The sequence below is a fragment of the Cervus canadensis genome, chromosome 18 (assembly GCF_019320065.1).
Source record: "Cervus canadensis isolate Bull #8, Minnesota chromosome 18, ASM1932006v1, whole genome shotgun sequence".
Classification (NCBI taxonomy): domain Eukaryota; kingdom Metazoa; phylum Chordata; class Mammalia; order Artiodactyla; family Cervidae; genus Cervus; species Cervus canadensis.
Genome location: NC_057403.1, coordinates 39,980,380 through 40,006,914, shown reverse-complemented (window position 1 = coordinate 40,006,914; position 26,535 = coordinate 39,980,380). Strand labels below are relative to the sequence as shown.

Genomic DNA, 26,535 nt, shown 5'->3' with positions numbered 1-26,535 from the left:
GGCTCAGAGAGGCCCCTCGTTTGTGAAAGGAGGATCTGAGGAAAGAATTCTTGGTTCCAAAGCCCAGGCTCATCATCACTTCCCAAGAGCCTGCTCAGAGCTTCTGTGGCCACTGGATCCCCACACCCACCCAGATAAGATCCCAGGAGCATGTACCTGGGGTGGGTTCAGCAGCATTCAGGGAGTCTGGGCCCTCTGCAGGTGGTCATGGGGCGGGGTGAGGCTAGGAACACTGCCCAGTTCCCCACACTCACCTTTCACAACTTAACTGACGGTGCCATGGCACAGGAAGGGTGAGAAAGAGGCCACAGGAAGTGGTGACGCTGCGGGATGGGGGCCAGGGAGGGCCGGCTCAGCAGAGCCTGGGACCAGAAGGACACACAGCTGCAGGGCTCGGGCCGGCGTGGACGAGGCTGGCCCAGGATGGTGGCGCCCAGGGCCCTGGGGGTCCTGCTACTCCTGCATCTGGCCCCAGGTGAGCAGTGGGCTCCTCACCCCCTCCTGCCAAGCCTGGGAGAGCCAGGGTCGGGGACGGGGAGGGGTGGGGAGGGGGCATGTCCGGAGCGTGTCCTCTGGGAGCCCACCCTGACGGCCGCCTCACCTCCTCTGACCTCTGGGTCAGTTTCACTGTCCTGATAAACTTGGGTCAGCCTTCGTCTTGGGTCCCCTTGGCTTCTCCCCACAGCGCCCTGGAGATGGGAGGGGGCCGTGGAGGGTGCTCTCCACCCCTACACCTCAGGCTGTGCTCTCTGACAGTCATGGCTCCGGGACATGGGGTGAAGGGTTGGGACAAGCCCTTTTCCACTGCCTCTGAGTTCCTGGGAAAGGAGTCTGGGACCCTCTGGAGGCTGAGGCCAGACACGGCCTGCACTGCGCTCCTACCACCACCCCCAACCCCTTTCCCCAGCCACACTGGCTCCCGTTCCCTGACCCCGCAATAGCTCCACGGGACCCAGTCACCCAGTCTGAGAATTAGACTTTCCATTCCTTCACTCTTGGCCTTTTTTTTTACAAAGATTTTTTTTTTTTTTTTTAATGTGGGCCATTTTAAAAGTCTTTCTTGAGTTTGTTACCATATTGCTTCTGTTTTTTATGTTTTGCTTTTTGACCCCGAGATGTGCAGGATCTTAGCTCCCCAACCAGGGGTCGAACCCACACCCCCCACACTGGAAGGCGAAGTCTTAACCACTGGTCTGCCAGAGAAGCCCTCACTCCTGGTCTGGCGCACACCCACACAGTGTCTGTCCAGAGGCAGCCTGCGGGTGCCAGGCTGTGCCCTTGCTGTCCTCTTTCCTGGGAAGGTGGGTCCCCACCCCTGGCCCACCTGGCCAGCTCTCCTGGCTGCTCTGTGCCATCTGCAGTGACCCCCTGGGGCAGAGGAAGATGCACCCTCCCCATGGGCTGTCTGTTTTCGAGCCTCGCCTGCCCCTCCTGTTTCATTCTTGATTTAGTGAGTGGCCTGCGTGCCTGTCCCTCATCCCCACCCCTGTGTGTGTCCAGCGTGGGGGTCACATGGCTTTGGATCGACCTCTGAGGGCTCCAAGTAACCCTCTTCTCTTCAAAAGTTGGGAAATTCAAGGAAATGCAAAATTCAGTCTATGGCGCAAAATAGGGCTTCCCTGGGGCTCAGATGGTAAAGACTATGCCTGCAATGCAGGAGACATGGGTTCAATCCCTGGGTCAGGAAGACTCCCTGCAGAAGGAAATGACAACCCACTCCAGTATTCTTGCCTAGAGAATTTTGTGGACAAAAGAGCCTGTGGGGTCACAAAGAGTCAGACATGACTGAGCAACTAACACACATGGACATGGATCCAAAAAGTGTAAAAAATGGCAATGTTGTACCAGAGGTGTGGCAGCAATACTTGAAGGATTAATTCACTTCATAACCAATAGTGGCTCCTGCTCGATCTCATAAGGACCCTGGGCCCCTCACAGAAGTTGTAATTTTCTGATCGGGCCTTGAAGTCCCCTCGGAGTGATGGAGTTTCCCCTGTGGTGACATAGGTGCTCTGGTTCAGCTGTTTAAACAGTGTGAGGAGCCCTGAGAGATTTATGTCTTGAGGTAAGCTCCTTCCTTTGTGGGTGTTTTTGGGCAGTTGCCATGTGTTCACTTGCTCTTTTCATTCATTCATTTCAAAATGAAAGGAGCCCTTGACACAGTATCAGGCCCTGTGCTCACATCCCATGTGGTCCCTGCTCTCAGGGGACTCACATTCCAGCGAGTGACACAGGTGCTTCAGAGGAGCAGGGACCCAGAGGGAGAAGTGTGTGCGCGCGCAGTCGCTCAGTCGTGTCCAACACTTGAGACCTCATGGACTGTAGCCCGCCAGACTCCTCTGTCCATGGGTTTTCCAGGCAAGAATACTGGAGTGGGTTGCCATTTCCAACTCCAGGGTATCTTCCCGACCCAGGGGTCGAGCTCTCTTGCATCTCCTGCATTGATTGGATTCTTCACCACTGTGCCACTTGGGAGGTATCTAGAGGGAAGCAGACGGTCTCTTTAATAAAGGGTTACTTTCCTGGGACTTCCCTGGTGGCCCAGTGATTAAGACTTCACCTCCCAGTGCAGGGGATACAGATTTAATCCCTGGTCGGGGAGTTAAGATCCCACATGCCTTGTGGCCAAAAATCAAAAACATAAAACAGAAGCGTTGGGGAGTTTGTGATTTCCTCGGTTCTGTCTCGTCGCACCAAAAATTTGAAGTGATGGACGGACCAGTGTTACAACCCTCGGATGGGCCAGTGTTACAGTAGAGCTCGGTTTTTTTTTTTTCTCTTTATTTTAATTGGAGGCTAATTACTTTACAATATTGTGGTGGTTTTTGCCATACATTGACATGAATCAGCCATGGGTGTACATGTGTTCCCCATCCTGAACGCCCCTCCCACCTCCCTCCCCATCCCATCCCTCAGGGTCATCCTAGTGCACCAGCCCTGAGCATCCTGTCTCATGCATTGAAGCTGGACTGGCGATCTATTTCACATATGATAATATACATGTTTCAAGGCTATTCCCTCAAAATCATCCCACCTTCATCTTCTCCCACAGAGTCCAAAAGTCTGTTCTCTACGTCTGTGTCTCTTTTGCTGTCTCACATATAGGGTCATCGTTACCATCTTTCTAAATTCCATATATATGTGTTGATATACTGTATTGGTGTTTTTCTTTCTGACTTACTTCGCTTTGTATAATAGGCTCCAGTTTCATCCACTTCATTAGAACTGATTCAAATGCAGTCTTTTTAATAGCTGAGTAATATTCCATTGTGTATATGTACCATAGCTTTCTTATCTGTTCTGTCTGCCGATGGACATCTAGGTTGCTTCCATGTCCTGGCTATTGTAAACAGTGCTGCGATGAACACTGGGGTGCACGTGTCTCTTTCAATTCTGGTTTCCTCGGTGTGTATGCCCAGCAGCGGGATTGCTGGGTTGTATGGAAGTTCTATTTCCAGTTTTTTAAGGAATCTCCACACTGTTCTCCATAGTGGCTGTACTAGTTTACATTTTTTATTTAGAAAGCAAGGGAAAACATACTCTCGAGGGGTGAGGGCGAGCCGACCCAAAAGACGTGAAGAGAAGCCCCTGGGCCAGTTTTGACTCCTCTTTTTATATGTTTTTTCTCCTCCCCCTGAGCATGCCCTTTGTAAATTGGGCTAGCCAGGAGGGCTGTTTGTTTTACCTGAGGTTCTCACTCCGGCCCTGGAATCTTCCTTTGTTCTATTTTCAGGGGCTTTTCCCTTCTTTGTCTTTGTCTTTTAGCCAAGGCCATTCTGGACTTCTTTTTCCTATTCTAACTACCTAACAAAGCAACATTGTAACAAATTCAATAAAGACTTCAAAAATGATTCACATTAAAAAAAATCTTTAAAAAAGGCGGTGGGGATACTTTACTAAGGACAGGTCAGGGACAAGAGTCTGTGGCTGTCGGCAAAGAGAAGCAAGCCAGTGATGGGGAGACTAGGGAGGGGCAGGTACAGTCCTGCCCTCTGACCTCCTTGCCCATCCCCCACTCCCCATATGAACCCGGATTGAGGTGGTTCTTGGAGACCAACCTCTGGGTCAGAGCAGGATGGAGAAGAGTAGGGTGGGTTTGGAGGGACCTCCGGCACAAAGGCCTGGGTCTGGCTCTCCCTGTGTGCGCTAAATGCTTCTGATAATGTCTTCCAAAACTAATTGCAAAAAAAGATGTTTTGTAATCTTCTCTGCCCCAGGAACTTGCCAAGAGCTTCATAAGTCTGAAGGCCCTGAAATCTCACGGCGGGCCAGAAGGGAGGCTCTGTTTACACCTGCAGAGGTGCCCCCTGTACCCAGCACCCGTGAGTAACCCTCAGACACACAGAGGGCTGCCATTAAAAGACAACGTTACCTGCCCTGGAGCTGACATGACACTTTCCTTGGCTCCTCTCCTCTTCCTCTCTGCTCTTCTTCCTTCTTTCTCATGTCTCCCTCTTTCCCTGTTTTCTCTCTCTTCCTCCTTTTTAAAAATTGTTTATTTTTGGCTGGGCCAGGTCTTCATTGCTGCCTGGGCTTTTCTCTAGTTGTGGTGAGCAGGGGCTCCTCTCTAGTTCTGGTGCGTGGGCTTCCCATTACGGTGGCTTCTTTTGTCTCGGATCATGGGCTCTAGGGAGTGCAGGCTTCCGTACTTGCGGCTCCTGGGCTCTGGAGCACAGGCTCAATAGTAGCGGCTCACAGGCTTAGCTGCTCTGCTGCTTGTGGGGTCTTTCCAGATCAGGGATCAAACCCATATCTCCTGCAATGGCAGGTGGATTCTTTACCTCTGAGCTACTGGGGAAACCCCTCTCTTCCTCCTTTCCTTAAAAGCAAACATGGATCTTACTCTACATATTCTCACCCATCCTCTGCTTTTCTCCTATTAAACAACAAATTATGAATATCTTTACAATCTAACAGAAAACTAAGATTCCTTTATAAGCTACTTAAAACATTGTCACATATAGCCCTAATTATTATAAAATCCACTTGAAAATGTTACTATTTTACCCTACATTTACCCTAACTTTGGTGTGCTGTTGTCTTTACCATGTATTTCATTTTTGTCTTAAAATTTAACTGATTTCATTTAATGTGAAAGTAATACCGTACATAGTTTTTAAAAAATCAAACACTGGAGAAAGGTGTGAAAAAATGAAAAGTAAATGTCTCTCTGCCCACCTCACCCTCAGCTCCTGGTGGGCCAGTTAGAACTTAAAGGTACAGATTGTCAAGATCCAGTCTCACCCCTGTAAAGGAAACAATAAAGCAGTTCGTGGAAAAAGACATACAAATAGATGCTCAAACTCCTAAAATTAAAATGAAATCTAATTTTACCCCCCAGTCTAGCAAAAATTTGGAAGTTTGGTGAAGTCTAGGACTGTGAGTGTGTGAATAAGCAGTCACACTTGCCCATTTGGGTGCAAGTATAAAGAGCTATAGCCCTTTTGAGAAGGAATTCTGAGGACTTTGAGGACTTCCCTGGTGGCACAGTGGTTAAGAATCCGTTTGCCAATGCAAGGGTTATAGGTTCAATCCCTGATCCAGGAAGACTCCACATGCCGCCAGACAACTAAGCCCACAGAACAAACTGGTCTGTTTGCCACAATCACTGAAGCCTGAGTGCCCACAGCCAGCGCACTGTAAGTAGAGAAAGTCTGCCTGCAGCAGCGATGACCCAGTGCAGCCAAATAAGTAAATAAAATTGCATACATCTCTTTTTAAAAAAGAAGGAAATTTTATAATATCTATCAATTTTCCAAAGTGCGTACATTTTGATATAGAAATGCCGAGGATAGGAATGTTTCCTATGAATTCATAACATACACTGACAAAGATGTAAGTAGCATTATTCAAAATAGTAAACAAAGTAAAACAGAAACCCCCTAAATGTTCACCAAGAGAGGACCAACTGAAGAAGCATTGCAATACCTGTATACTGAAATAGTATGTAAATATATGATGAATGAGATGGATCAGTGTATGCTGATGCAGAAAGCTCTTTTAGATATAATACTAAATGATCCCATTCATGTAAATTTGTAAATTCACATAAAATACTTGCATATGCATAGTCATTCCCTGGAAAGTTGTACAATAAACTTTTACAGGTAGTGAACTCTAGAGTGTGACCTGGGAGTTGCGGGGACTTTTACTTTTCATTTTATGTACTTGTGTACAGTTTGTTTTTAAAAACTCTGTTCATATGTTATTTTTGTTGAGAGATAGGTAAATATATAGACACATCCTTCCATCCAATGTAAATACATAAATATGCAAATAGTTTTACAATGCCTTTCTCACCTCCTGGAATAAATAATACTGACTCTTTGTACTCCTCCAGTGAGCTATGTCCTTAATGCATATGATCTCTAATCCTCCCCACAACTAGGAAGGAAAGTATCATCAGCCTCATTTGGCCAATGGGACTGAGTATCAGAGAGTTTAAGTAATTTATCTGAGGTCACACAGCTAGTGACCCGAAGCTTGGACTCCATCCCGTACCAGGTGAAAGGTGACCTTTGGTCCTGGAGCCTCCAACTAGCTGGTGACCTTGCTCAGTCATTCTGCTTCAGGGAGCCTCACTCGGCTATATTTTCTGCCCATACCAGGAGGTAGCCATGAGGGTTGTGCTGGGAATGTGGGAGAATGAGGCAAACCAAAACAGATCATGTTAAGAGTTACACCATGCGTCCCACTTGTGTAGGCTTTGGAAAGTCTGATGTGGAACAAATGCAACAAAGCCAGGCAGACTCCCTGGAGGAGGCAGGAAAGGGTACTTGCACTAACATGAACCTTTATCTATAGAGTCACGTGCCAAGCCTTTTGTACGCACTTTCCCCAAAGCAGCCCACTGGCCCTGTGAGATGGAGGGTGGCGGGGGGTGCGGCAGGGGCAGGGTATTATCTCCTTCACCTTGATACTGAGGTCCAGGGAGGGTATGGATCCATCTCAAGTTCACACAGTTGGTGTAGATAGATGGAGCTGGGGTTCTAATCCGCACCACTAAACTCTGGACCCTGAACTCCTCTACCCTCTGCCCTTGTGGCGCCTCCTCATGCAGAACATTCACATCTTGCATCCTTCTGTTAGGTAAGGGAGATTCCACGCTCAGACAGGAGAAGCCCAGAAATGTCTGCCAGGGCTTGCCTGATATGAACCACTATGAAGACTTTGACCTAAACAGAACTGCTGATTGCTTCTCAAAGTGTACACAGTCGCAGAAGGAACCCTGTCATCTGGGAAACTTGCAGAGGTAAACGGCCCTCTGAGCTGGTGCAGGAATCTGGGCCTCTTCCATAAACATTTGAATTCAAGTTCTTTATAGACATATGTTTTCATTTCTTTGGGAATGGAATTGGTGGGATATACAGTAAGTAAATATTTAACTTTATAAAAAACTGCCAAACTGATTCTCAAAGTGGCTATATCATTTGCTTTCCCATAAGCAGTATAAAAGGGTTGTAGTTTCAATACATTTTTACAATACTGTTCATATTTTGGGTTATAGCCATTTCACTGAGTGTGGATGGTATTTCACTATGGTTTTATTTGCATTTAACAAATGACTAACGATGTTGAGTAACATTTCATGTGCTTATGTGTTTTCTTTGGTGAAATGATTATTCAAATCTTCCTCTCTTCTGAAAAACTGAGTTGTCTTCTTATTACTGAGTTTTAAGAATTCTGGATACAAGTCCTTTATCAGATGTATGATTTGCAAATATGTATTCTCTCCCAGTATATGTTTTGTTTTTTCATTGAAGATCAAAAGCATTTAATTTTGATAAATTCTAACTTAAATTTAAAACATATCAAAGAAATGTTCATCTAGCAAGGATATAAAATTTTTCTTCTAAGTTTTCTGCTCTAAGTGTATTGTTTGAAGTCTTATAATTAGGCTCAATTAGCATTTTTGAGCCATTTTGAGGTTCATTTTTTTGTGCACAGTGTGAGATAAATGTCTAGCTTTATATTATTGCTGTCATTTTGCATTTTAATAGCTAATGGTTTTGGCACTATCTTTCCTTTTTTAATTTTTAATTAATTAATTGATTTATAGCTGCTCTGGATCTTTGCTGCTGCAAGGTGAGTGGTGGTTTTTCTTCACTGCACTGCACGGGCTTCTCACCGTGGTGGCTTCTCTCGTGTGGAGCACGGGCTCTGGGCGTTCAGGCTTCAGTAGTTGCAGCTCACTGGCCTAGTTGCCCCGAGGCATGTGGAATCTTCCCGGACCAGGGATCGATTGAACCCATGTCTCTGGCCCTGGCAGGTGGATTCGTAACCTCTGGATCACCAGGGAAGTCTGATTTTGGCACTATTTATTAAAGAGACTATGCTTTCCTCCATTGAATTGCATTCGGGAGGGCATTTCATTGAATAGCTAAATACTAGCTTCTGGAATGTCTTCTTCCCACTGAGATAGTAAACCAGAAACAAAACAACATCGATGGGGGCAAATATAAAGATTAATGCAGCCATGAAAGACTTGAAAGAAGCAGAAGTGATAATACCTGCCATAACTCCATTTAACACACCATCAGTCAGGTGGGACTTGGAGAATGACTTGGACTGTCATAAACTTAATCAGATAGTGAATCTAATTGCAGCTGCTGTCCCTGATGAGTATTTTTACACAAAGAAATCAACACAGCCCCTCGCTATCGCTATGCGGCTATTACATGGCTAATTTTTTTCTCCAAACCATTTTTCAAGTACTTCTAAAAGTAGTTGCTTTTTGAAAAAGTTTTTGAAAAAAATGTTGGCTGTGCTAGGTCTTCATTGCAGCACATGGACTTTTCTCTAGTTGTGGTGCAAGGGCTTTGCGTTGTGATATGTGGACTTCTTCTGTTGTGGAGCATGGGGTCTAGAGTGCTTGGGCTCAGTAATTGCAGCACATGGACTCTAGCGGCAGTGAGGGGAATTTAGTGGCCCCGAGGCACGTGGGATTTTAGTTCCCCAACCGGGAATTGAACCTGAAAATAGTGAAAGTGAAAGTTGCTCAGTCGTGTCCGACTCTTTGTGACCCCATGGACTATACAGTCCATGGAATTCTCCAGGCCAGAATACTGGAGTGGGTAGCCTATCCCTTCTCCAGTGGCTCTTCCCGACCCAGGAATCAACCCGGGGTCTCCTGCACTGCAGGAGGATTCTTTACCAACTGAGCTACGAGGGAAAACAGTTGAACCTGAGTCCCCTGCATTGGAAGGTGGATTTTAACCACTGGGCCACCAGAGAGGTCCCTGAAGTAGTTTGCTTTTACTTGGCAGAGCTAACAGTATATAGCCACAGTGTTTCCTCGGGGCTACATCAAGTCTCTTCACTCATAGGATAATTCACAGAGCCCTCACTAATCTTGACATTCTACAAAGTTCACCATATTGACAACACTGCTGATTCGATCTGATGAGCAGAAAGCGGCAAGTAGTGAAGATGCTGTAGGAAGACATGTGTGAACCAGAAGATAGGAGACAAACTCCATAAGAATTCAGGGTCCCATCACCTCAGTGAATCTCCTGGACATTCAGAGGACTAGAGAATAGCAAGATGTCCCCTCCAAGGTAAAAGACAAGTTGTTGAACCTCACACCACTTACAATGAAAGAAAAATGTATCATGCAAACAAGCATAAACAAAAAGATATCTCAATAGTTAAATTATTATCAGACAAAGAAGATGACACTCAAATGGGTGTCAACTTTATAATTAAAAATTCAGTTATACATCTATGGAGAAGGGAATGATAATCCACTCCAGTATTCTTGCCTGGAGAATTCCATGGACAGAGGAGACAATCCATGGGACCACATAGAGTTGGACAGAACTGAGCGACTAACACTTTCTTTTCACTTTCATCTATGCTTTAGAATTTCTGAATATATGTTATTTTCACAACTAAAACAATTTTTTAAAAGTGCTCTGAAAACCAGATCAGAAAATCTTCCCTCAATAAAGTAAATTCATAGGCTGTTTTGTAAGGGAAAGGAATGTTTGGAATACATGAGGTGAGCTATATGTATTGTGAAATGCAATTCTCTATTTTATTTGGTAACAATAAAAATCACAAAATTTTGTTTAGATTTTTGAAAGATAAAAAGTAGCATCAATTGGTGTATCTCAGTCAATGGATTTGGACAGTCTCATCCCACTGTTTCAGGCTGGATGTTCTAGCTGCCTGATCCATCCAATCTCATTTGCACATGTTTTCACGGATTATATTTTACAATATCTTTGTCACGTGGTTTCCCTGGAGTTTTATTCCTTGGTGCTGTGCTAAGTCACTTCTGTCGTGTCTGACTCTTTGTGACCCTATGGACTGTAGCCCACCAGACTCCTCTGCCCATGGGATTCTCCAGGCAAGAATACTAGAGTGGGTTGTCATTTCCTTCTCCAGGGGATCTTCCCGACCCAGGGATCGAACCAGAATCTCTTATGTCTCCTGCACTGGCAGATGTGTTCTTTACCATAAGCGCCACCTGAGTAACTGTGACTATTCAAAAAGTGATGTTGAAATAAAATTCTCCCTTTTGTCTCCCTTGCAAGCCCTCCGTAGCTCCTTTCCAATAGACTTGATCTGGCTCTATCTGCTCTTGTTCCACTTCTCTCCCATTTCTACTTCAGCCTTCACCTGTTTAAAATTACTTTTAAAACATGGGCAATAGCTTAGGAAAAGGAGCTCTGGCCAGAGACGTTTCAGCACCATGGAGAGCACCAGGACAAGGATAGGGTTGGGAGGGGGGACTTGCCTCACCCCAAATTTCTAGCCCAGTGGTCCCCAAAGTTTTTGGCACCAGAGACAGTTTTGTGGAAGACAATCCCTCACGTCCTGCTGTGCGACCCTGTTCCTAATGGTCCATAGACCAATACCCATCTGTGGCTCCGGGGACTGGGGACCCCTGTTCTAGCCCATGGCAAGAGGGCTACAGTGAAATAAATGACAATTAAATTTGTGTTCTATGTATTTCCAATGCCAGCTCAGTTCCCATAAGTCACTGTCCATAGAGCTAAGTCTTCAAAGGCTGAATTCCCTGTATTCACTTAGCACTTGGTAATACATGTGAGTGAGCTCTCACAGCGGGGCTTCCCTGGTAGCTCAGCTGGTAAAGAATCTGCCTGCAATGCAGGAGACCCCAGTTTGATTCCTGGGAAAGGAAGATTCCCCTGGAGAAGGGATGGGCTACCTGCTCCAGTATTCTTGGGCTTCCCTGGTGGCTCAGATGGTAAAGAATCCACCTGCAATGTGGGAGACCTGGGTTCGATCCCTGGGTTGGGAAGATCCCCTGGAGGAGGGCAAGGCCCCACTCCAGTATTCTTGCCTGGTGAATCCCATGGACTGAGGAGCCTGGCAGGCTGCAGTCCGTGTCACAAAGAGTCAGACATGACAGAGAGACTAAACACAGCACAACAGAGCACAGCCCTCACACCACTGATCATCCCACAGTTCCGGCTACTCAGAAGAATTTCTCTGAAGAAGATTTACACAGACCAATAAGCACATGAAAATGTGCTCAACATCATTAGTCACTAGAGAAATGCAAATTAAAACCACAATGAGATATCACTTCACACCCCCTAGGATGGGTATAATTGAAAATGAAACAAAACAAAGTGGAAAATGTTGGCAAGTGTTGGCAAGAATCTGGAGAAATCAAAACCCTCATCCATTGGTGATGGAACTACAAAATGATGCAGCTAATATGGAAAACAGTTGAACAGTTCCTCAAGAAGTTAAGCATAGAATTACCAGCAATTCTGCTCCTAGGTATCCACCCAAAAGAATTAAAAGCAAGTCTTCAAGGGCTTCCCTGGTGGTCCAGTGGTTAAGACTTCGCCTTCCAATGCAGTGGGTGTGAGTTCAATCCCTGGTCAGGGAGCTAAGGTCATACATGTCTCTGGCCAAGAAACAATAACATAAGACAGAAAAAGCATTGTATCAAATAAAATAAAGACTTTAAAAAAAAAAAACACCTCTTCAAACAAAAGGTTTTATGTGCATACAAGCAGCTCTGCTCGTAACAGTCAAAAAGTGGAAATAATCCAAATGCCTGTCTATGGAAACATGTATAAACAAAAGGTGGTATATACATACGAATGTGTATCCTTCATCCATAAAAGTGAATGAAATACTTACACATGCTACAACATAGGTAAACGTTGAAAACATACTAAGTGGAAGAAGCCAACAGACCCGATAACACATAATTCCATCTATATGAAATATCCAGAATAAGCAAACTCATAGATTAGTGGTTTCCAGAGCCTAGGGGTAGAGTAACTGCTTAATGGGTTCAGGGTTTCCTTTTAGGGTGATGGACATTTCTGGAGCTAGATAGCAAAGATGATTTCACATGTGCATGTCTTTAATGCCACTGAATTGCACACTTTAAAACAGTTAACATGACAAACTTTACATTGTGATGTATTTTGTTACCAAAAAAGAGAAACATGTACTCAGAGGGGCCTCGGACTAGAATTTCTCAGAACCAGCAAGAATCACTCCCACTCTTCTCCTGCAGCATCATGGTCTTCTGTTTGATATCCTGGGTCACCACTCCTACACCAAGAGCCTGATGATCGCTGTCCATGGTATTCCTCCTCCTGTCATCCAGCTGAGCGGACAAGGTGAGTGAGCGACTCAGCCTGCAAGACCCTGTTTTCCCTTGTAGATATTGGCTGAACTTCGAGACCTATCTGGTGGAGAAAAGTCAGATGGACACATTGAATACGTCTTTTTTGACGGCGCGCGTCAGGAGCATCAACACCAGTGTCTCAGAAGACCTGTACTTCTCTCTGACCCCCTCTCAGGTGAAGACTCCCCCATCCCCTTTGGTGGGTTCTGGCCCTACTTTCCTCAGGCATATTTTTCTGAGAGAATCATGGTCTGTGCTTGGGGTCCACCAACAGTTGTCCTTCCCATGTCACGCTGGGTAGTTCTCTGCCACCTGACTAGTGCGTGCTGGTGAGTTAACTGGATGAGTGGATCCTGGTACAAGGTTATCCAGGGTGCTAGCATGAGACCTTCAGAAAATCGCCAAATTGAGAGTCAGGGTTCTAGTCCTGGACTTCCCCCCACCTAACAAAGTGTCCCCCAGGAAATCCTCTCCCCTCTCTGGGCCCCTGAATCCTCATCGATAAAATGAGCTTGAAAGCTCCTCCAAAGTCTGACATTCCCGTGAGAACGTCTATCGGGGAACACATTAGAAACCAGGTAAAGGCACTGATAGAGGTTACTGCAAAGGGTTAACAGGCAGACTCTGGGTTTACACTGGTCTGGATTCTGCCCCTCACTCGTTACTGTGATCTTGGGCAAAGTACTGAACTTTTCTGAGCCTCAGTTTCCCCATCTGTAAAATGGGGATGGTATTGCCCACTTTCAAGGTTATCAGATCGAGCAAATGCAATATCTTACAGGGAATGTTTGGTGCAGTGAGGGCACAGCCTCCCTCAAGGCATAAAGTGGAGGGTGGAAGTTTGGGCAGCAGGGAAGTGGTCTGTCACTGAGGGACTTTTAGGTCAGCCTAGAGAAGGAGAGATGGAAGATGGAGGGGCCTTTCTCAACCCTTTATCACATCACCCTAGCAGCTGAGCCCTCTGCGTGGGGTAGGCACCGGCCTCTGAAATCACCCACTTGTCCTTTTGACAAGGTTCTGTGCTAGGAAGCAGAAAGTTGAGCTCTTAGCTACAACACTTAGCTCCCCCTGTCCCCATGCCCACGGGTGCTTTTGAGGCAGGATCAGGTGGGACCCGGCTGCAGCCTCAGAGGTGTTCCCTGTGAGGTCACAGAATGGACGAAACATGCTTGGCAACTACCCATGAAAATTTATTTTAATATTTTGAACATTCTTAGCTGTTACAAAATGTGTTGTTGGGTGGGGATGGATATCACATTTAACGTGAATTCTTGTATTCTTCTTCTTTGTCCTCACTGTCTCCCTTCCCGACAGCCTTATGCTTTCTGATTATCCCTGAGTCAGAAACCAGACGCTGTCACCCTAGCCCTATGCCAGCACAGCAGGGGTCAGGACCCTGGCCGAAAGCACTATCACTGACCCCTCCTCACGCCTGCAAACTGACCTGTCCAGGTGTTGCCCCTTCATAGCCCACTTTCAGCCTGCCTGACCGGTGGCCACGTGACCACCTTGCTGGCTCCATTCTCCATATTGGGAAAACCAAGGCTCCACAAGGGCTGTGACTTGGCCAAGGGCTCACAGCCTGATCAGAGCAGAGCTTGGACTGTGTCCCAGGTGTCCTGCCTCTCAGAGCTGTCCTCAGACCCTGGTGCTGTCCCACCACCTAGCGTGCCTCAGTTTCTCCTTCCAGTTGGGGGAGGGGCAGGAGCTGTGTTGGGGCTGGGCTCCTCCGGGAAAGACAGAAGTGGCTGGGTCTGTGGTTGCAGATTCCGAAGCAGGTGACCAAGGATGATCACCAGCACCCTGACAGAGTCCGGCTGCCCAAGAGTCTTTTCAGATCCCTGAAGAGTGGCAGGCCAATGGTCCGGTTGGGCATAATCATCCTGGACATCGGTCTGGGGAATGTCTTCAAGGTGAGGAGAGATACAGGCTGGCTGAGATTCAATACTGGGTTCACTGGTACTCGCTTGCCTCCTCTGGAGTCTTTGTTGAAGGACCCAATGGGGATGAAGGAAGTGATGAACGTCTGCAGAATCTTCCTCAAGCAGCCAAGGTCATCTAGACCCCTGTCCTTAGAGTCTGGACCTCAGGGTCATGCTGGTTATTCCCATTTGGTATTTAGACTGCACCCCGCCCCCCACCAACCAGTGTCCTTGGGCTTGTATCTATATCCCAAGTGAGTTCATGTCCTGTGTGCATCCTTGTCCACGCACAAACATGCATCCCTTTTCTTATTCCTGGTTACACACATAATCATGTATGTGCTGGTGTGACCGTGTTCACTCGAGCAAGCATATGCATTCCCTTGCAAATGCGTACCAGGTATGTCCCCAGAGGTGTGTCTGCACTCACACGGGGGCTTCTGCATCCCTGAATGCTGCTGGCCAGGGGTTCCCCACCTGTAGGCATCCACTGTCCTCCATCTCTCAGCTGATCTTCCTTCTTACCATGCGCTCCAGTTAAGAGGGCAGAGGAGGCCTGGGGACCAGAAATGGACAGCTATCAAATACATAGCGTTGTGGCCATTCGGCCTAGGGTGTAGGGTCCGTCCTGGCATAGCCGGTGCAGATTTCGGAGAGCAGCAGGAAGAAGGTCACCCATAACCCCCATCCCCTGGACCTCTGGCTCTAGACTTTTCCCTCCAGGCAAGGTGCACAAGCCCTAGAGGGTCCTAGGAGCCCCTACCAGGGTTGGGTTGGGGGAGCCCCTTGTGTAACCTGGCTTCCGCCGCATCCCTCCACAGGGCTCCCTGCTCAACCGGGAGGACGGCAGCAGTGTGTTGAACAATCGCATGGTGGGCTTGACTCTGGGTCGCATAAATGTCATCAAAATGGCCGAGCCTTTGGAGATCACCTTCTCCCACCAGTACCAGCTCCCCGTGAGTCCCGCACCCTGGCCTGGCAGTTCCCGAGGGGCACATGGGCAGGTGGGCATCCCCAGGCATATAGACAGACACGCAGGGGACTCTGCACGCCCCCCCACCCTCCCACATCCACCTGGGAGAAGCCATTAGGACCAGACACACAATTGTGCCCATGGATACATGTCCAGCCTATTCACACATGTCCACGTGCCTCCCAACATGCTCCACTCACGTGCTCCCAGAGGGGCCCAGTGGATCTGGCAAACCCACACACACACACACGGCTTTGCACATCTGCTCACATGTGCACTTCCCTAAAGGAGCCCCCAGACATACGCCCCTCCCACCCACACCAGTCCACACCCCACACGCTGACCTGGGATACATCAAATGCTTCAAACGTGGTTACTGTGTGACCACAGGCTGAACCTTGCTTCCACCTAATGCAGGTACGTGCTGAGACACGGAGCACGCCCCGCTCCCCCAAACTTCCTCTCCCCGTACCCAATCACCCCTGCCTCGCCCCTGACTCCCACTCTCTGGTTTTAGAACATGAGCCTCAGCTGTGAATTCTGGGATGAGACTAAAGGTAGGGCCTGGAGGACCTTCCCCGGGTAAGGGGAGGGTAAGGGTAAGTCCTGTCCTTAGGGGACAGGACTCCAACAGCAGGGCCGTCCCCTCTTCCTTTCCTCTCCGGAACTCTCTCTTCCCTTTTCCTGCCCTCCCCTCTGCTGTGCTCCCTCTCCTTCTCCCCTGGGTCATCAGGAGACTGGTCTTCCAAGGGCTGCTCCACAGAGGTCGGAGTCCGCAGGACGGTCTGCCGCTGTGACCACCTGACCTTCTTCGCCCTGCTGCTGGTAACAGTGCCCCTCCCCGACCATCCCAGCAATTCCAGAAATGCCGAGGCTCCTGGCCCGGGTATAGGGGTGGCTGTGGGCAGGGCCAGGCCTTTGGGGTGTGCGGGCCTGGCCTCCAATTGATAGGATTCTTGTTCGGGGGAACCACCCACAGAGGCCGATCTTGGATGAGGCCACGGTGAAGGCCCTCATACACATTTCCCAGGCTGGCTGTGGAACCTCCATGATCTTCCTGGCCTTCACCATCGTCCTCTATGCTGTCCTGAGGTGAGTCACCCCATCCCAGCCCCACCCCACATCTCCTTTCCGCCCTCCAGGACAGCAGCAGGGCAGGGTAGAAACCAGCGGAGTAGTGTTAATCCTGTGTTATACTCATATTTTCTCCAAACCTCAAGTTCATCATCTATAAAATGGAATTGGAGGCTGGCTATTTCAGTTACAGGTGGCAGAAACTCAACTCAAATTGACTTAAAATAGATAATGCATGGTTCACAGGATTGAAAAACCCAAGGTGATCTCAGTTCAGGTGATGCTGGATCCAGGTGCTCAAAAGATGTCCCTGGGACTCCGTGTCCCTCTGATTCTCACCACGTTGCTTTCTCCTTTGCCAGTCATGTCAGGCAACTTCTCCATACTCAGGGGCCTTGGGGAGCCCCAGGCTTGCATCATAGCTTCTTAGCTGCCTAAACAGCTAATCTTCTGAACTAAGCCTCAGAATTGAAGTCTCTAAAAAAACTTTATTTTGAAATCATTATAGACTAACAGGAAGTTGCAAAAATAGTACCTAGAGTCCCAGGGTTCCTTCACCCAGCTTTCTGCAGTGATGACATTTTCTGTAACTCTAGTACAGCATAAAACCAGGAAATTGATATTGGTACAGCACTGCTCTTTGGAGAAGGAAATGGCAACCCACGCCAGCATTCTCGCCTGGAAAACTCCATGGACAGAGGAGCCCAGGTGGGCTACCGTCCATGGGGTTGCAGAGTTCGGATGCGAATGAGCAACTAACACACATACACACGCTCACACACACGCGCGCGCACACACTCTCAGCACTGCTAACAAGAATACAGAGCTCATTCAGTTTTCACCATTTTCCACATGCATTCAATTGTGTGTGTGTATGTATGTGTGCGTGTGAGCATGTTTACACATGCACACGGGACTGGCTAAATCATTTGCAGGGCCCAGTCCAAAACGAAAACATGTAGCCCCTCATTCAAAAATCATTAAGAATTTCAAGATGGTGACAAGAGAGCATTAAAACAAGCATAGAACCCTTCTGAGTGCAGAGCCCTGCGGAGGTCACACCCCAAGAAGCTGAGCCTGTGCATGCCCTGTGTGTGTGTATGTATTCAGTTTTGTCCCTGTTCTGCAGAACTGAGTCTCACTGGTGTAACTTAGACAGTGTGCCCATGACTAAACACGCCCGCTGTGGTGAAAGGATGGATGACTCTGATTGGTCAGGCCAGATCACGTGCCTGCTCTTGGGTTTGAGGTTCACGGCTGAGAGTGGGGAAGGGTACTCCTTGGGGAAACCTAGGGCTGTTCCTGGAAGAAGGAGGAGCAGGTACAACAAAAGCTGCTGCAGCCGGTCCCAGGCTCTTCCGGGCCCTGGCCCTGGCTGAGGGACCCACAGGAACTTCTGCTGAAGGAACCCGTGGGAGCAGCCCCATGCCTGGCCTTCTGACCCATGACTGGCTTGGAGCAGCCCTCGGTCTCCCGACTCCCAGTCTGGGTCCTCCCGTTGCCCTCCTCCACATGCTGGTGCTGTTTTTCTGGGGGGCTGAGGCCCCCACCAGCTCCACCCCCCCCACCCCATCTCAGACCAAATGGTGAGTGTAAGTGGTACCACCGCTGCCCCCATCCCCAAGCCCTGGCCCAGGACACGACAACAAGCTGACCGTGACTTGCCAGCTGGTTGCCCTGCTGGACCCTGTGGGAAGCGCTTGGAGCGCCAGGAGGAAGTGTCAGTATCTCCTAAGGGTGGGGCCTGACTTCTCAGGTGAGGTGGACATTATCCCTCAGGCCCCCTCCAGGCAGTCCTGAGGGCCCATCCCGCCAGTGAGAGGCCTGCAGGAGCTGATTGGCTAGGAAGGTGCCGTGAGCTCCGCAGAGCAGGCGGGGAGCCCTGGGCTGGGAGCCTGGAGCCTCGGTCCTACTCTGTGACTCTGAGTCCCTGTCCATCTCTGAGCCTCACCTCCTTACAATTTCTAGGCCTCGGGCATCCATGCGCCATCCATCCAGTCACTCAACCAATGCGGGGCCTCCTCCTGCTTATTGAGCTAAGTCCATGGTCACAGCATGGGGAAAGACAGAAATAAGGGGCAGGAGAGTTACACCGCACTCGCTTCTGGGAGACTTCCACCTAAGCCTGGGATAAGTGGCCTCCAGAGACAGCCTTCTCAGGAGAAAACATCCAAGGAGGGTTTTGAAGGTGGAGCAGGGAAAGGCACCTGAGAGCAGAAGGAAGAGCATGGGCAAAGTCTGGGAGCTGTGGAGGAGCAGAAGGCATTCAGAGAGTTGCACGTTATGCAGTTTGGCTCCAACATGGAGTCAAGGAATGAAGCCAGAAAGATCCAGAACCCACAGGGTCCTGCAGGTCACGAGAGAGCCCCTGAACTTGAACCAGAGGGTGCTCATACTGGCAGAGATAGAACAGAGGTGGTCAGACGGAGAGGTCTGGGTGCCCTTCTTCACTGGCCCTTCTTGCCCCAGGTTCTCCCGGCAGAGGTTCAAGTCTGAAGACGCCCCCAAAATCCATGTGGCCCTGAGCATCAGCTTGTTTCTCCTGAATCTGGCCTTCTTCATCAATGTGGGGCAACGCCTGAAGGGGTCCGACGCTGCCTGCTGGGCCCGGGGAGCCGTCTTCCACTACTTCCTGCTCTGTGCCTTCACCTGGATGAGCCTGGAAGCCTTCCACCTCTACCTGCTCGTCATCAAGGTCTTTAACACCTACTTCGGCCACTACTTCCTGAAGCTGAGCCTCGTGGGCTGGGGTAGGTGTCTCCTGGCCAGGCAGAGGGTTGGCTGGCTCTGTCTGGACGAGGCCAGAAGGGGACCAGCCTTCGGGAGGGCCACGGGCAGGGGCAGCTTCCTCTCTGATTGGCTCAGAGCTCAAGAGATGGACCGCGGGAGGGGGATGTGAAGGAGGACGTGCCGAGGGAGCCTCAGCTATGCCATACGTCCTCCCCTCCTCGCCCCCAGTCCTGCCTGCCCTAGTAGTCATCGGTACTGGGATCGCCAACAGCTACGGCCCCTACTCCATCCGTGATGAGAAGAACGTCACCACGCTGGAGCTGTGAGTGGTGGCTGTGGGAGTCGGGGTGACCTCAGGGCCCTGGGGGCACAAATTAGGGCCAGAAGGAGACGGGGAGAGGGGAGACTCCCGGGAAGAGAGACGTGTAAGTCAAGGCCGAGGATCCTCAGATCCAGCTAGCTCATGGCCTGGAGGGGAAAACTGAGGATGGAGAGAGGAAGGACAAGGAGAGAGGGGGCTGGGAAGGAGAGAGGACTGGACCAGGAGGCAGGATGCCCTGCTCCAGCCTGCAGCACCACCGGCCGCTAGATCACCATTGGGGAAATTTTAAAAGGTACCCCCTCCACCCCTCTGACCTACCATGCCAGATGCCCAGCCTGGTGCGTGCAGGGTGAGCTGGATTTCAGCCTCCACCTGCCCCCAACCAGGTGCCCTCGTGCAGGGCATAACTGTCCAGCGCTTGCAGCAGCCCCGGTTCTATGCAGACTCTGCCTCTGAGTTGCTGTGTGACCGTGGGCAAGCTCTGCCCATCTCAGAGCCTGGGTCTCCTCCTGTGCATCAACAATGGAGGCTGATCCACTCTAGCTATGGGGCCTTTCCCAGGGGTCCTGCCTGAGACCCGCGACTCTGTGCTGAGAAGAGTTGGTGGGGCCTTGGTGCTGTGCCCAGGGCCTCAAATGCAGAGTCCCAGGGGCCAAACAGGTAACATAAATGCATGCAGCGGCCTGGGTGGGCACAGCTGCAGACTGGCAATAACATGCCAGCCTAATTGGCAGCTGATTACTGTCCCTCCGGAGGGTGTCCACAGAGCTGCCAGTTGTATGGTTTCATAAGAGAAGCAGAAATTGGCATATTTAGGGAATTCCTGGGTGGTCCAGTGGTTAGGACTTGGTGCTTTCACTACCAGTGCCTGGGTTCAATCCCTGGAGGGGGAACTAGGATCGAACCCAGGTCTCCTGCATTACAGGCTGATTCTTTACTGTCTGAGGCTCCAGCAAAGCCCAAGATCCCATGAGCCGAGTGGAATCTGGATGTATATGCCAAACCTTTCACTTTTAAAAGGGTGTTCCTTAATTCTTTTTTTTTCCCCCAATATAAGGTGGGGTGAACAAAACATGCCTTTGGAACCAAATCGGCCTTTTGTACCCACTGGTCTAAAGGGATAGCAACCTGGAGCCTTATGACATCCTGGAGTCTCTTCCCTGGGAGGGCAGGGGAAGGATGGGTGGATACGGGGGCGGTGCATCTTCTTGGTCAGAGAAGAACAGGCTGGGGAGATTGCCCAGGGCTTGCTCTCAGGGGACTTCCTCTGGTCCCAACGGCCATCCCTTTCCTCCAGGTGCTGGTTCCGTGAGAACACTGCCCTCTACGTCACTGTGCACGGCTATTTCCTCATCGTTTTCCTCTTCAGCGCAGTGATCCTGAGCCTGGTGTCCTGGAAGATCTTCACTCTGTCAAGTGCCACGGCGGGCAAGGAGAAGGCACAGCACTGGAAGGGGGTCCTCACCCTGCTGGGCCTCTCGTGCCTGGTGGGCATGCCGTGGGGGCTGGCCCTCCTCACGTCCCTGGGCCCATTCACCGCCTATGTCTTTGCACTGTTCACCTCTCTGCAAGGTGAGGCTCCTGGGCTAGGGAGGAGACGGGCTGCCTTCCTGCACCAGACGGTGTTGGGGGGCTTTGGAGGAGGGTGTAGATAGCAAGAAACACGATTCTACTCAGGCTCGCTCAAATCAAGTGTTGTTGTTGTTTAGTCGCTAAGTAAAGTGCAATTCTTTTGCAACCCCATGGATTGTTGCCCTCCAGGCTCCTCTGTCCTTAGAATTTCCCAGGCAAGTATACTGGAGTGAGTTGCCAGTTCCTTCTCCAGGGGATCTTCCTGACCCAGGGATTGAACCTATACTTCCTTCATTGGCAGGTGGACTCTTTACCACTGAGTTACCGGGAAAGCCCGGTGGTACTCAAGGGTACTGATTTTAAATATCCAAGGTTCTTCCAAGGACCCCAGGGCAGGAAGACTGGCTGACTTCATGGGAGCTGGTAGCAGGGTCAGGAAAAGCCACCAAAACCAAAGCAGATACTTGCTCCATCTTTTTCTCTGGAGTCACAAGAAGTCTCTCCCCTTCTCTCTGCGGTAACTTTTTCCCTCCACTGTTCCATTCTTACCCATATCCTCCAACTGGCTGCCCAAGATGACCACCTCATCCCTATGTCATCTTCCTAGTCTGCTGACTGTGGTCTGGTTCAGTCTCTTCTATGTTCTTAGGAGAGTCAAGGATCTGACTGGGCCATCAGACATCCATCTCTGGTCCAGCCATCTGTGGCCAGGAGAGCAAGATCATGTGATGCGATGGCTACGTAACATGAACAGAGTCTTGAAGGGTCTGTGGAGGCGGGGAGGAAATGATTAGTGGAGGAATGGTAGATAAGCCTGCTCCCTGCCCCCACAGGGTTTTTCCTCCTATATCCAGCAAAGGACCAGGCACTCAGGGTGCATGTGGGGCAAGGTTTCCCTGCCTGCACCTGTCCCCTTTCCTCCTCATACCCCTGTTTCATACACGCAACTTAAAGAAGTATATCACAGCCCGACTGTGAGGGAAAACAGCCCGGAGAGGAATGGCAAGTGTGGCTTTGACTCACAGTCTCATCCTGTCCAGAGCACTCACTAGGGATGCAGGGGGTCTAGATCCAGCGGGTGCAAGCCCACAGGAGCCGGGCTGGCTCCCGGTGCCTCACAAGACTGCATGGCAACATGATTGGCAGCACTGGGTACAAGCAGTACTTGTTGTTTAGTTGCTAAGTCATGTCCAACTCTTTCCCGATCCCATGGACAGTAACTCGCCAGGCTCCTCTGTCCATGGGATTTCTCAGGCAAGAATACTGGAGTGGGTTGCCATTGCCTTCTCCAGGGGATCTTCCTGACCCAGGGATCAAACCTGCGCCTCCTGCATTGGCAGGCGGATTCTTTACCACTGAGCCACCTGGGAAACCCGGGGAGAGGCAGACGTAGGTTCAAATCCTGCCTCCACTCACCACCCCAACAACTCATTCAGCTCGGGTCCTTGTCATCTGTACAGTTGGGATAATCCCAGTACTTTTCTCACGAGATCTCATGATGAATAACTGAGATAATGTGTGTGTGGGACACAGTAAGCCTTCAATATGTGGGAACTATGTTAACAACAGAAGTCATTACTATTAGGCCATCAGAGACTGGCCCTAGATGAAGATTCATGAGTCCACATCTGAGAAGTCTCAGGGGTTAAGGTTTAGGGGCACATCTTGAAACTATGGATTGTCATTCTTTCTGAGGTTACCCATCATAGCTAAGTCCGAACACTTCACCGCACTGAGGTTTTTCGACTCTGAGTAACTCAGTATTTCTCTCTTTCTCACAAACAGCCCTCAGCCCCACTTTAACTGCCCTTGAAGTCTTTTCAATATTTTTTTAAACGTTTACTTGTTTTATTTTGCCTGTGCTGGGTCTTCATTGCCTCACACAATCTCTTTGTTGTGGTGTGTGAAGTTTTTTAATTGTGGCACACAGGTTTGTTGTCCGGTGGCATGTGGGATCGTAATTCCCTGACCAAGAAACCTGTGTCCCTGCATTGGAAAGCAGGTTCTTTACCACTGGACCACCAGGGAAGTCCCCTTAATACTTTTATTGTTGTATAGGCTTTTAGTTATAAATGTCTTTTAAAGACACAGGAAGATTTTTCCTTCTCTCTCCATGTCTGTACTTACTACAGTTTTCATACCTCACACCTTCCCTCTTCTTGCTGAAGCACATCCTGGAATAACCCTTTATAAGAGGGGCAGTGGTCATTGTTTCATATGGTTGAAAATCTCTTCATTTCGGCCTTTGTTTTATGTGATAGACATGTACATAGATTTTATTTCAAGGACTGGTTTTCATTCCCAAGATGTTGATTAGGTCCTTTTTCAGGAGTAGATTTCACCTTGGGGGCTGATGTTTCTGTACATTCTTGAACCGTTACAGCGGAGCGGTTTCGCCTCTGGGCAGCCACCAGCCCCAGCCCTGCCCTAGGCTCACTGAGGCTTTCTCCTCCCTGACAGGTGTCTTCATCTTCTGCTGGTTCATTGTCCTCTACTGGCCACGCCAGAGCACCGTGACCTCATCTGGCACTGCCCGGATTGACCATGCCCACACCGTGTCTCATGAATAGAGGACGGCCTTTTGGCCAGGCCGGGCCCACCCTGCGCTCTGGACCCAGCTCTAATTTGCTGTGTGACCTGGGGGTGGGGGGAAGGGGGTCCCTGCCTCCTTCTGGGCCTCAGTACCCTTCTCTGTACCACGTGACTGGGGAGCCAGGGGATGGGAAACACTTTGGGCCATGTTGTCTCAAGGGTCTTATCCAGATACACCTATGGGTCTGAGAGTTCACAGATCCAGGACGGCAGGAGTCTCAAGGCCCTGTAATCCTGAGACCCCTGCTGGCACAGAGCGACACCCTTACCCCTCCCCCAGGCCCACCCCCTGCCCTCAGAGCAAAACGGCCTTCTAGTCTGAGAAAACCTGAGTTCCGAGAAGGAAGTCAGTCCTCAGCCTCGTGAAGGAGTCCCCAGCCGCTCCCCTTCCTCCCTTCCCCTCATCACTGCCCTCCCACAGCTCCGCCCTTGGGCCGCCTGTACCTGAGGGGACACTCAGGGCCGCTGCTCGGGCATGGGGGGCTGCTATGGACTGGAGGTTTGTTCTGAGCGGGCGGGGGCTGGTCCTCCTCTGGCCTCACCGGGTCTCAGCCACTCTCTCCAAGGCCCGTCCTCACAGAGGTCCCCCTGCCGTTCAGGGGTGCCGGCAGCCCCTCAGGTGCTGGGGACATTGAATATCAAGGAATACCACTTACTCAGTAGGTGGGCTACCTCAAAGAGTCCCCCAGTCCCTCCTCTGGACTGCTTCGCAGGTGGCCCTGATACCGACAAGGGTCCTTGGTCTTTCTCGACCAACAGACATTGACAGGAGGCCAGACGAGCAATTCAGGCAAGGCTTTATTGGGGCCCCTGCTGCAGCAGGGGAAAGTGAGAACCAACAACAGGTTGCCTTGCTTGCTCGCTCCCTGAGGGCAGGGGTGGCGAAGCTAATTCCTTTCACGGGGTGAGGGTAGGGGTATGTCCAAGGGTTGGGCTGGAAGCCTGGCTTAGGTGGTTTGCCCATCCTTCTGGTGGTGTTGAGTACAGGGGGCATGCGCAGTACCCAGCTCTTTTCCCCGACACCCTGTTTTTATTTCTGGCTCTTCAGAAGTGGCATTAGGGATTTTTTCTGTTTTGTTTTGTTTCTTTTGTCCAGCATTGGCTGCAACTACACATGCACGCAGTTATTTTTAGTCCCATATAGCTTCTCTGCATTTTGTTGCTGGAGGAGAGGTTTGCCCAGGTTGCAAGCATTGCAGCAAAGGACCCCAGGTCCCAGCTGGTCTCAGGTGGACTGACCTCTGACCTGCTGTCTTGGTGGGGGTGGAGGGCGTGAGGTTCAGGGCTCAGCACACCTGAGGGCTGAGGAGCCAGTGCGGGGGAAGGGGATTGTGAACAGAGAGAGGGTAGACATTTCTTCTGGCATCCAAGCTCCCATAGTGCCAGGGGAGTGCCTCAGGCCAGACCCAGCTGGGTTTGTCACTCCCAGTGGCTGGGCTTGGCTTTGAAACCACTGGTTTCCTCAGTAGGAAACAAACAAGAGGCAGAGACAGTAGAGATAGACACAGAGATAGAGAGATGGAGAGAGATAGAAAGATAGACTGATAGAAAGATAAACTGATAGAAAACTGACCCAAAGAAAGAAAACAAAAGGAGAGAGACAAAGCAGGGACACACTGGCCCACCGGGCTGGCCCGACCAGGAGGGCAGGGCGCTGGTGTCCACCCCTCTCTCTACCCGACCCTGCACCTCACCCAACTTACCATTCAGCCTCACTCTTCAACCCCCTACCTCCTCAGTATGCTTTGCAGAAAGTCTAGCACCTTCCACAGGTGAGAAGTTAATGTTATTAGAGCCTCACCACAACCCCTGGCTGCCAGGCTGCCTCCTCCCCACAAACGCCCTGGACTTGGCTTCCGCTTCTCCCTCCTCCCACTCAGCAAACTGATGAAAGAAAGGAAGCCCGGGATCCTGGCTTTCTGCAAATCACTGTGTCCCTAGAAGGGAAATCTTAAGAGTGCAGACACTGCAATTGTTGAGCCATGTTATCAGTTTTGGGGGACAAACTTGGTGGGTTTCAGGGCTTACCCTCACAGACACCCATTTCTCACACTGAAGTTCTCAGCAACCTTACCCCAAAGTCTCAGAGTTAGTAACCTGTCCTCAGGAAGAATGGCTGCTTCAGTGTCTGACAGGCCTGGGTTCAAATCCCAGCTCTGCTGCTTAGGAGCTGGGTGACCCTGAGCCTGTCACCACACCTCTCTGAACCTCAGCCTCACCCTACCTAAGATGGGGCTTGTTGAGTCTCACGTGTGCATGCTCAGCCGCTCAGTCATGTCCACCTCTTTGCGACACCATGGACTACAGCCTGCCAGGCTTCTTGGTCCGTGGGATTTTCCAGGCAAGAATACTGGAGTGGGTGGCCATTTCCTACGCCAGGGGATCTTCCCAACCCAGGGATCGAACCTGGGTCTCCTATTTTGGCAGGTGAATTCTTTACCACTGAGCCACCTGGGAAGCCCGTTGAGTCTTAAGTGAGGTGGTCAAAGTAAAGTGCCCGACATTAAGTCAGCAGGAGTTAGTTTGCTCCATGAGAATCCACTTGGCCTAAAGAAAACCTGGGTATAAAGCAAACCGTGAGCTTCTGCAACCTGTTTGTTAACTAGGAGGGTGTGAAGTTCAAAGCTCCCTTCTATCAAGAGGGAGGGGACATACGTATACCTATGGCTGATTCATGTTATGTTTGGCAGAAACCAATCCAATATTGTAACGCAATTATCCTTCA

At 49.9% G+C, this 26,535-nt stretch overlaps 1 protein-coding gene across 3 annotated transcripts; it reads left to right on the top strand.

Annotated features, from left to right (window-relative positions):
* Window positions 1-388: 388 nt before the first annotated feature.
* On the top strand, window positions 389-26,535 carry ADGRG3 (adhesion G protein-coupled receptor G3). 3 transcript variants are annotated; one of them, XM_043437820.1, is made up of 13 exons: window positions 389-475; window positions 4,218-4,322; window positions 7,090-7,252; window positions 12,662-12,800; window positions 14,392-14,538; window positions 15,369-15,503; window positions 16,038-16,077; window positions 16,254-16,345; window positions 16,500-16,612; window positions 19,064-19,344; window positions 19,553-19,646; window positions 20,944-21,218; window positions 23,679-26,535. In XM_043437820.1, exons 1-13 carry the CDS (start codon window positions 424-426, stop codon window positions 23,786-23,788), a joined length of 1,746 nt encoding a protein of 581 aa, XP_043293755.1. In that variant the 5' UTR covers window positions 389-423; the 3' UTR covers window positions 23,789-26,535. The 3 variants fall into 3 exon arrangements, with proteins under 3 accessions (XP_043293755.1, XP_043293756.1, XP_043293757.1); XM_043437821.1 differs by lacking the exon at window positions 4,218-4,322 and having other exon boundaries at window positions 402-475; XM_043437822.1 differs by lacking the exons at window positions 389-475; window positions 4,218-4,322 and having other exon boundaries at window positions 7,238-7,369.